The sequence below is a fragment of the Macaca mulatta genome, chromosome 11 (assembly GCF_049350105.2).
Source record: "Macaca mulatta isolate MMU2019108-1 chromosome 11, T2T-MMU8v2.0, whole genome shotgun sequence".
NCBI classification, from domain to species: Eukaryota; Metazoa; Chordata; class Mammalia; order Primates; family Cercopithecidae; genus Macaca; species Macaca mulatta.
This window is the reverse complement of record NC_133416.1, coordinates 92771500-92783021: the sequence shown is the minus strand read 5'-3', so window position 1 is coordinate 92783021 and position 11522 is coordinate 92771500. Positions and strand designations below refer to the sequence as shown.

The window sequence follows — 11522 nt, the reverse complement described above, 5'->3', positions numbered from 1 at the left end:
GTTTGAGGTTTGGTGCCATCTTGTGGCAGCTTTCTGCTATGGCCTAACTATCAATGGAGATGGTCCTGGGTCCTTGTGTTGAGGATTACTGCTATCTTGTGCTTTGTATAACATCCAGAGTGTTGGAGGGCTTTTCTCAGCATGGTTGCTTTGAGCAGCCCTGTAGAGGGATGACGCAGAAAGGGTCTTTGTCCATGTTTCTAGTGTTATCTCAGCAGTTTACTACTGTTGTTTATTATTTCATGCAGGGCTTATCGTAGGAGCAGGGAAATTTCTCAGTTCTCTTATTCCAGTCTCAGTCTTAGGTAAGCCCTGTGCATTTACCCTTCCAGGATGGGGCTTTCTGAGCATTCCTTATATCTCCCAGCAACTCACCCTTCCCAGTCCCCTGCCAACCAGAACTCTGCCTTGTAAGGATGAGGAGGTTCTAGGCCAAGAGTGCATTTCCTGTCTGCTCCCAGTAGCTTTGCTTTGCATTACTGAAAAAATATAAAACCCTGAGCATTCTTGCCTCTGCCAAGAGTCTTGGTTTCAGGTCTGTTCTCCAGCAGCAGCATTTGCATACTGCAGTCCCATTTGCATACCTGCACCACTGACGGTGGGGGTGGGGCTTGTCAGGTTCCTTTCTCTGACCCCAGTCTTTCTCACATGCACCCAGAGGAGGCCCACTGCTCAGACAAGAAAACTCTTTTCATGGCAAACAGGTTTTCAGTAAACAATAGTGGGAGTTCCAGAAAAAATTAAAACTGACAATGGACCAGGATACTGTAGTAAAGTTTTCCAAAAATTCTTAAATCAGTGGAAAATTACACATACAACAGGAATTTCTTATAATTCCCAAGGACAGGCCATAGTTGAAAGAACTAATAGAACACTCAAAACTCAGTTAATTAAACAAAAAGAAGGGGGAGACAGTAAGGAGTGTACCACTCCTCAGCTGCAACTTAATCTAGTACTCTATACTTTAAATTTTTTAAACATTTATAGAAATCAGACTACTACTTCTGCAGAACAACATCTTACTGGTAAAAAGAACAGCCCACATGAAGGAAAACTGGTTTGGTGGGAAGACAACAAAAATAAGACATGGGAAATAGGGAAGGTGATAACCTGGGGAAGAGGTTTTGCTTGTGTTTCACCAGGAGAAAATCAGCTTCCTGTTTGGATATCCACTAAACATTTGAAGTTCTACAATGAACCCATCGGAGATGCAAAGAAAAGCACCTCCATGGAGATGGAAACACCACAGTCGAGCAACATTGACTCGCAAGATGAACCGAGTGGTGATACCAGAAGAACAGATGAAGTCGCCACGCACCAAGAAGGCGGAGCTGCCAATCTGGGCACAGTTAAAGAAGCTGACACCATTAGCTGGAAAAAGCCTAGCTAGCACAAAGGTGACACAAATCCCAGAAAATATGCTGCTTGCACCTTTAATGATTGTATCAACGGTGGTAAGTCTCCCCATGCCTGCAGGAGCAGCTGCAGCTAATTATACCTACTGGGCCTATGTGCCTTTCTAGCTCTTCATTTGGGCAGTCACATGGATGGATAATCCTATTGAAGTATATGTTAATAATAGTGTGTGGGTACCTGGTCCCACAGATGATCGTTGCCCTGCCAAACCGGAGGAAGAAGGAATGATGATAAATATTTCCATTGGGTATTGTTATCCTCCTGTTTGCCTAGGGAGAGCACCAGGATGTTTAATGCCTGCAATCCAAAATTGGTTGGTAGAAGTACCTACTCTCAGTCCCACCAGTAGATTTACTTATCACATGGTAAGCAGAATGTCACTCAAACCACAGGTAAACTATTTACAAGACTTTTCTTATCAAAGATCATTAAAATTTAGGCCAAAAGGGAAACTTTGCCCCAAGGAGATTCCCAAAGAATCAAAAGATTTAGTTTGGGAAGAATGTGTGGCCTATAGTGCAGTGATATTACAAAACAATACATTCGGAACTGTTATAGATTGGGCACCTCTAGGTCAATTCTACCACAATTGCACAGGACAAACACAATTCTGTCCCAGTGCACAAGTGAGTCCAACTGTTGATAGTGACTTAACAGAAAGTTTAGACGAACATAAGCACAAAAAATTACAGTCTTTCTACCCTTGGAAATGGGGAGAAAAGGGAATCTCTACTCCAAGACCAAAAATAATAAGTCCTGTTTTCTAAGCTTCATACCGCCTTAGAATTTGGTCTGGAAATCAAACTATAGAAACAAGAGATTATAAGCCATTTTATTCTATCAACCTAAATTCCAGTCTAACAGTTCCTTTACAAAGTTGTGTAAAGCCCCCTTATATGTTAGTCGTAGGAAATATAGTTATTAAACCAGACTCCCAAACTATAACTTGTGAAAATTGCAGATTGTTTACTTGCATTGATTCGACTTTTGATTGGCAGCACTGTATTCTGCTAGTGAGAGCAAGAGAAGGCATGTGGATTCCTGTGTCCATGGACCGACCATGGGAGGCCTCGCCACCCATCCATATTTTGACTGAAGTGTTAAAAGGCGTTTTAAATAGATCCAGAAAATTCATTTTTACTTTAATTGCCGTGATTATGGGATTAATTGCAGTCACAGCTACAGCCACTGTGGCAGGAGTTGCATTGCACTCTTCTGTTCAGACAGTAAGCTTTGTTGACAATTGGCAAAAGAATTCCACAAGATTGTGGAATTCACAATCTGGTGTCAATCAAAAATTGGCAAATCAAATTAATGATCTTAGACAAACTGCCATTTGGATGGGAGAAAGATTCATGAGCTTGGAACATCATTTCCAGTTACAGTGTGACTGGAATATGTCAGATTTTTGTATTACACCCCGAGTTTATAATGAGTCTGAACATCACTGGTACATGCTTAGATGCCATCTACAGGGAAGAGAAGCTAATCTCACTTTAGACATTTCTAAATTAAAAGAAGAAATTTTTGAAGCCTCTCAAAGTCACTTAAATAAATGGCAAAAAATCTTTATGGATTAAACCCCATGACTTGGATTAAGTCTGTTGGGAACTCTACTGCAGTAAATTTTGGAATTATGTGTCTCTGTTTAATCGGCTTGTTTTTAGTGTGCCAGACCAGTCAAAGAATCCTGCGTCAAAATCCAGAGAAGGAACAAGCCTTCATCGCCATGGCACATTTATATAAAAGGAAAGGGAGAGAGGATGTTGCGGGAAGTCAGGGACCTTGAACAGAGGGACTGGCTGAAGCCACGGCAGAAAAACATAAAATGTGAAGATTGCATGGACATTTATTAGTTCTCCCAAATTAATACTTTTATAATTTCCTATGTCTGTCTTTAATCTCTTAATCCCATCATCTTCTTTGTAAGCTGAGGAGGATATATGTCACCTCAGGACCCTGTGATGATTGCGTTAACTGCACAAATTGTTTGTAGAGCATGTATGTTTGAACAATATGAAATCTGAGCATCTTGAAAAAAGAACAGGATAACAGCGATGTTCAAGGAACAAGGGAGGTAACCTTGAACTGGCCGCCGGTGAGCCGGATGGAACAGAGCCATGTTTCTCCTCTTTTTAAATGCAAACGGGAGAAATATCACTGAATTCTTTTTCTCAGCAAGGAACATCCCTGAGAAAGAGAATGCGCTCTGAAGGTAGGCCTATAAACGACCCCCTTGGAAGCGTGCCGCCTTTTACGGTCGAAGCCAGAAGGGATGAAATAAGCCCTGGTTGCCTGTAGCGCTCCCAGGCTTATTAGGATGAGGAAATTCCCGCCTAATAAATTTTGGTCAGACAGGCTGTCTGCTCTCAAACCCCATTTCCTGATAAGATGTTATCAATGACAATGCGTGCATGAAATTTCATTAGCAATTTTATTTTTAATTTTAATTTTAACGCCATCCTGTGATCTCATCCTGCTTCCATTTGCTTTGTGATATTTTATTACTTTGTGAAGTATGTGATCTCTGTGTTGATACCAGAGACTGAGGCAATGGCAGGAGTTGCTGATGGGCTCACAAATCTTAACCCTGTCACTTCGGTTAAGACCATCTAAAGTACTACTATTGTAAATTTCATATTAATCCTTGCGTGCCTGTCTGTCTGCTGTTAGTCTGCAGGTATACCCAACAGTTCCAAAGAGACAGTGACCATCGAGAACGAGCCATGATGACAATGGTGGTTTTGTTGAAAAGAAAAGGGGGAAATGTGGGGAAAAAAAGAACAATCAGACTGTTACTGTGTCTATATAGAAAGAAGTAGACATAAGAGACTCTATTTTGTTCTGTATTTGAGATGCTGTTAATCTGTAACCCTACCCCCAACCTTGTCCTTGCAAGAGACATGTGCTGTGGTGACTCAAGGTTTAATGGATTTTGGGCTGTGTAGGGTGTGCTTTGTTAAACAAGTGCCTGAAGGCAGTATGCTGGTTAAAAGTCATCACCATTCTCTTAATCTCAAGTACCCAGGGACACATACACTGCCAAAGGTCGCAGGGACCTCTGCCTAGGAAAGCTAGGTATTGTCCAAGGTTTCTCCCCATGTGATAGTCTGAAATATGGCCTTATGGGAAAGGAAAGACCTGATCGTCCCCCAGCCTGATACCCGTGAAGGTCTGTGCTGAGGAGAACTAGTGTAAGAGGAAAGAAGGCCTCTTGGCAGTTGAGATAGAGAAAAGCATCTGTCTCCTGCCTGTCCTTGGGCAATTGAACATCTGGGTGTAAAACCGGATTGTATGTTCTGTTTACTGAGAAAGGAGAAAACCGCCTTAGGGTGAAAGGTGGGACTTGCTAGCACAATGCTGCTCTTTATGCACTAAAAAGGTTTATGGAGATGTTTGCATATGCATATCAAGGCACAGCACTTTTCCTTAAACTTAAGTCACAGAGACCTTTATTCATATGTCTTACTGCTGACCTTCTCCCTACGATGATCCTATTATCCTGCCACTTCCTTTTTTCTAAGACGGTAAAGATAATGATCAATAAATACTGAGGGAACTCAGAGACCGGTACCGGTGCGGGTCCTCTGTAGGCTGAGCGCCGGTCCCCTGGGCCACTTTTTCTTTCTCTATACTTTGTCTCTGTGTCTCATTTCTTTTCTCAAGTCTCTCGTTCCACCTAACGAGAAACGCCCGCAGGTGTGGAGGGGCAGGCCACCCCTTTAACAATCTCATTTAGTATCATCACCAACTTTATAAAGTAGGCATTATCATTCTAACCTTAAGTTCAGTAAGCAAACACAGACAGGGCAGGGCAGGGTATATAGACATGTGAACTCTATAGTAAAAAGTATAGGGTGTTACTCTGAGAAGGGCCCCACACTTACACTCCCACAACACAAATTTACCTATGTAGCAAAGCTGCATTGTACCCCAAACTTAAAGTATGAGTTTTAAAAGAAGAAATATCAACAATACATTTTTTAAAAAGGATCTGCTATTGCCACCTAGAAATTCCTAATACTTTTATTTTTGAATTACAAGCAATGTCTATGAGATACAGAGCATGCCAGTAAGCAGTGGAGATTGGCCTCAGGGTGTCCCTGCAAGTGCAGGCTCAGAATTTTGAGCCTTAGGCTTTACACAATTGGCCTGGTGCCCCAACACACAGGTATAGGCTTCAGGGCAGTTCAGCGGGTATTCTGGGGTCCCAAGAAAACCAGGTGGCACGTGGGTCCAGATTAGGAGCCATGGTGAGACACAGTAGAGGTGGCAGTAGTGGTTCTGGCCACAAGAGAGAAGCGAGGCTCCATGTATCAGCAGCACTAGGCCCCATGGAGAGACTATGGCTGGACCTTCCATCCCCAGAGCCCATCCTTGTGGCTTGTGCACAAATAATAACTCTCTAAACTGAGGGCTGGACAAGAACTGTTAATGCACAGGCAGTATATTGTGTCAGCAAATAATTAAAAACTAAAACTTACACATAAACGTTGCCATAAAACATACCGGGAAGTGTCTAGAATTCTTCAAAGTGTTCAGAATATCCAGTTTTGAAAACTGCTGCAATATTGGAAAGCAGATATCAACAGTCTTAAAAATAAAAATTAAATTTAAAGATCACCATATTGAACAGAAAAGAACATGATATCCATATGAATCTTCAGATAAACTAAATTCTCAGGATAACCTACATTTAATCTTTAAAAATTCATTAAAATTTCAGATGTTTTCTTCTCAGTATGTTTGTCAGCTGCTTTTTCCTCTCACACTCTGCTAAAGGAAAAATAGTTTGCATGTCCACTGTCTTTTTGGAATAAAGATAACTTTAAAATTAATAAGAAAAGCAACTCTAAAATTAAATTTTCTCTCCTAATTGAAGATACAAAGATAAAAATGCATTACCAGGTATTTTGAATTTTATATATATATATATATATATATATATAAAATGAATCAATTTTTAGTTTCTTAAATTGATTCTACAAGTTACAGGGAATGTCTGAAGAAGTGTTAAAATAATATTGTGTAAGTTTAAATTTGAAATTAAACTCAGAATACATAAAATTTATTTGTATTAGGTCATAAATACACAGCTTTAGTAGTTTACCAAAAATACTCTTCTCAAAATAGAAAATTATCTGCGGTCTTGCATTTCTCAAGAGCAATTGATGTCACTTTCACATATATTTTTAGAAAATTGAAGTATAAGTTTTGATGACTTAATGAACAAATTTGCAGTAGTGATCCAGAAAAATCTTATGATTAATCAAGATACCACATTAATAAAGTATTAAAAGATATTGACATTTTTGATGATACAGAATCCTGGTGAGTGAATATGTTCCCTGATGTCCCTAGATACCAATGTCTCAATCTTTAAAACTTTGACTCTGTTCAATTTAAATCTGTTTTTCAATATTTTGTTTATTTTTCACTATTTGTTGTATTACATAAATTTATGACACCAAAATGTTTTTCATTTGTAAATTTATGTTTTTATTCATGTATCATGATTATCCATTACATTTTGTAATTAATAACTTTTTAAAAACTTTAATTTTTAGTTACATTTAATAGCACTTTTTTCTTGCATTTCTTATGAGGTAGCCCACATTATCCTTTCACAGTAGGCCTCACAAATTTTGCAGCTAGTCAAGCATATAGAAAAGTAAACAGCATAAAAACTCATAACTAGCAAATAAAGCAGTCAGTATTTCAACTCAGAAAGTCTGGCCCCAAATCTCTGAATCACTAGGCTATGTATACAATTTCTACATTAAGGAATCAAAGCCCAGGAGGGCAAATGGAGTGTAGGACATGATCAATAAGTAATAATCCAGATAGAAGGGAGGACTATTACTCATTGGACAATCCCAGTATGGTCTCCTGGAGCTGGAGTTACTGTTACCATGAATAACTAGATGATATTAATAAGCACAAGATAATACAATTTTAAAGAACTTGTATTAGTTTGTTAGAGCTGCTTTAGCAAAGTTCCACAACTTCGGTGACTTAACCAAGAGAAACGTAGTTTTCATAGTTCTGAAGATTAGGAGTCAGAGAAAAGGTAAAGGCAGGGTCAGTTTCTTCTGAGGGCTGTGAGGGAAGGATCTGTTAAACGACTGTTTTCTTGACTTATACATGGATGTCTTCTCTCAGCGTCTTCACGGTTTTTTTCTGTATATATCTCAGTGTCCAAATTTTCCCTTTTTAAATAGATATCAATCATATTGGATTAGGGGACACCTTAATGACTTTATTTTAACTTAATATCCTCTATAAAGACTCTAAGTACCATTGTGAGGTACTAAGGAGTTAGGACTCCAGTATATGAATATGGGGGGACACAGTTCAACCCATAACAATGCTATATGTTTTAAAGTGTTTTCACAGTGTGCTTTTATTTTTGCCTAAAGTAGGACTAAATGAAATGAATAAATACAAAGGAAAATATAATAATTTCTACATTGAATAAAAAGACACCGATGTCTTCAATTATATGCAATGACGGTGAATATGTTTCTTAATGTCCCTAGATACTAAGACATATTTCAGTCTTTAGGGCATTGATTCTGTTCAATTTAAATCTATTTTTCAGTATATCACTAATATTAATCAAATTCAGTATTTTGTAACAATAGCATGTCCTCCACTAGAAAAATAATTTAAAAATTAAATTCTATTGCAGAAGATTGCCTTAGGTGAAAAAAAGCAACACTAAAAATTGGGGGGAAAATATACATATTTTTTCTGAATATATATATTTTGTATGTACATATATATGTCTCTCTCGCTCTCTGGAAAATTATGGAATAGTGAGAGAAATGGTGTCACTGAAAACAAATTGGCAGCAACTAAGATAGATTGAGGAACAATAAATACTCAAGAACAGCCATATTTTATTATTTTAAAAATCAGAAAAGGAAAAATATAAAAATAAAGTTTTCTTAAAGTAAGAAAAACAGCATTTTTTTTGTTTCAGAATATCTTCAGAAAGCAGCCACTTTCTAGAGCTATAAATGAACCATGGAGATAGGTCATAGTGTTCAGCTGTGTAAAGTAAGGCACAGGTAAGGAGATCCAGTAGGCTGTAAAAGTAACATTATTCATGACTTACTGTCTTTTATATTTTATATCGTACTTGCACTGTTATATAATTTCTAGGGACTTTCAGAGGAATTGTAGTAGCTGCAATGAATTATTTATCTGCACATGAAACCAAAACAAAACAAAAAATGCAGTTAGTCCGTGTTCTCAACTATGCATTCGAGGGAGAAGTGTTGTAAATCTACAGAAGAAAATCTCCTAAAGCTAAGGTTTTGTGTTGAAGTAGGAAATGTTCCTAATGCTTCAGAGGACAATTACTTGGGTGCAGCTTTTGTTTCTGCTCTGTATATTTGAAATAGAAGTTTAAAGTGCCTATACTTTTAAAAAGAGAGTAACTTTCACAGTATCCTTATACTCTTAAGTTTAAAAGGTTACTTATTTTGTTTCCCAGTGCCATATCTAATTAGGAACAACATTGATGTTAAGAAACTTAGATTAATATTTACTAACCTAAATATTAGTAAAAATTCTTAGACTTTCAAATAAGGCATTTTTTCCTCTTATATTTCTCAGTTTATTGTATGAAGAAAATGGCAAGTAACATTTAGATTATGAAAAGGGAACCTGGAGCATTTATTCAATAATCAGTATACAGTAGTACAACTACAACTACAAACCAATAAATTATGCAGTTTAATTCAGCAAGTGCTTTTCTAAGTTACAATTAATCCTATAATGGGAATAGAAAGTTTAAAAAAGGAAAAAAATATTGTGAATTTACAGATTATATTTTATTTTAGGAGAAACTAGTGTTCAGTTATTTCTACCCTACCATACACAGTAGACCAGCAGAGTGAGCACACTGGTTTTGCATGACAGTTGTGGTAGGCAGAATTCTAAGATGGTCTTCATGATCCCTACCCTTAGTATCCAATTCTGTGCATAAGCTTCTCTCTTTGTTTGCAGACAGAAACATTACCTTGCTTTTAACCAAGAATATGGCAAAGTAAAGGAATTTTGCAGACATAAGGTTTCTAATCAAAAGGAAGATCATCCTGGGAGGACCTGACATAACCAAATAAGCCTCTTAAAAGAAGAACCAGACATTCCCTGAAAGAAGAGATGAAGCAGTAGGGCTTCTTGCCTGCTGGTCTTAAAGAAGAAACAGTCTTGCCTGCTGGTCTTAAAGAAGAAACAGTCATTTTCTGAACTACCTATGCAGAAGGCTAGGAACTGTGAGCATCAGTCTCACAAATACAAGGAATTGAATTCTTCAAACAACTTGCATGGTTTTGGAAGAGGACCTCAAGCTCCAGATGAGAATGCAATCCTGGTCACCTTTATTGCAGCCTTTTGAGATCAACATGAGGACACACTTAAGCTGTCCCCAGACTCCCGACCCATGCAAACTTTAAGGTAATAATATATATTGTTTTAAGCCACTATTTGAAGTAATTTTTATACAGCAATAGAGAACTAACATATGTAACAGTCATGAAATGTGCTAAAACATAACTGCACAGAGGTCATCAGAAAAATGTTATTGGTCATAGCCTTTATATGGATCTTACAGTCTAAATGTTTCAATATTTATTTTCAGTTGCTTACACAAATATAATCACACACACACACAGACACACACATACAGGTACACATACATATGTATACCTGAGAAACACTAAAGTGAAAAATTAATCGCATTTACGTAACAGTTGTTAAATTACTAAATCCAGCATAGCCTGGCTTCGGGTAAGGTTTATCCCAGCATTTGTAAGTATCACAACTTGTAGGCACTTGCCCATTTTAAAAACATGACTATCAGTATGCTTCCTGTTCTACTTTAGGTCACATGGCATGACTTCAAGATAAAACATAACTCTGTAATTCTATATAAATAGTAGGCTAACTGTTGATAGAAGATTTTTGAAGTTTAGATAGATTAAAACCATAAAAACCAAGAAAAATTTCATGTTATTTATATTAATAGAGAATAATTTATCAGAGTAGAAAGACTATTATCATTTACAGAGATGCAAAAATCACGAAACAAACTTAGTTTAATAGTAGGTTTTAAATAGAAAGATAAAATATGACATGAAGTTTTAGGTATGTATTTATATTACTTTTATAATCAAAGTTGAAGAAGTATTTCCATGTGTATTTGACTTTTCTTTTTCTTTTCTTTTCTTTTCTTTCTTTTTTTTTTTTTTTTTTTTTTTTTTTTCTGTCCTGACAGCACATTCACACTGGGACCTCAGACCACTAAAGGCAGAAGGTACTCTGAGCAGTCAGAGCTGGCCAGGCCCTGCTTTTAGAGGTGGTGGGGTGGCATTCTTGACACGTGTTGTATGCCCAGGGGCAGCACACCCACTCACTCATCCCTGGTGCAGGACTCTGCAACACCCTCCTGACCAAAGAGCGGCCACAGAGGGCTAATAAGCAGCATCTACTCTTGGAATAAAGCAGGAAAAAAAGGGGCAAAAATGGAGGCAATGGGGAGAAATGTGTGTGTCCGCCCATGGAAGGTTGTGGTGAACCACAAAGCACCACGATTCTATCCTTTACTCAGAAACCACCTGTGAGCCTCCTGCTTTATTCCAATTCCATTACACCTGCCTGAAATTGTCTCTCCCCTTTCTAAGAGGAACGCTGGAACAAAGCTTCCATTGTCCCTCTCCCTTCCTCCCTGCTCAGGGGCCATGTGAACAGCAGGTCATTGTTGAGTAGTACCTGTTGCAGTCATTCTCACACCCCACAGCCACTGCCACACCCATCCACTGGTGACTGCCAGGGCCTGTCAATAGATCTTATGTCCACTGAGCCCTGGTGGTGAGGTCCAGCAGCCACCGACAGGTTGAGTGTTCCCTCCTGCCATCAAAGAGCACCCAAGTACTTCAGACAAAGAGGCTTCATACGGGAGTTATGGCCAGATTCTTTACACCTGACCCCTTACAGGAGAGCCTGTCCTTACAGGCATCAAAGTTGGAGGGTCTTGGGTCCTCCATGACCCCAGGAAGAGGAGTTGGTCACTGGTGCCCTATCTTGATTCTTGTGTC

At 38.3% G+C, this 11522-nt stretch overlaps 1 protein-coding gene across 1 annotated transcript; it reads left to right on the top strand.

The window, feature by feature from the left end:
- The first annotated feature begins 1193 nt into the window (after positions 1 to 1193).
- On the top strand, positions 1194 to 4146 carry LOC144333240 (endogenous retrovirus group K member 19 Rec protein-like). Its single transcript, XM_077955971.1, has 2 exons — positions 1194 to 1454; positions 4090 to 4146. Exons 1-2 carry the CDS (start codon positions 1194 to 1196, stop codon positions 4144 to 4146), a joined length of 318 nt encoding a protein of 105 aa, XP_077812097.1.
- The last annotated feature ends 7376 nt before the right edge of the window (positions 4147 to 11522 follow it).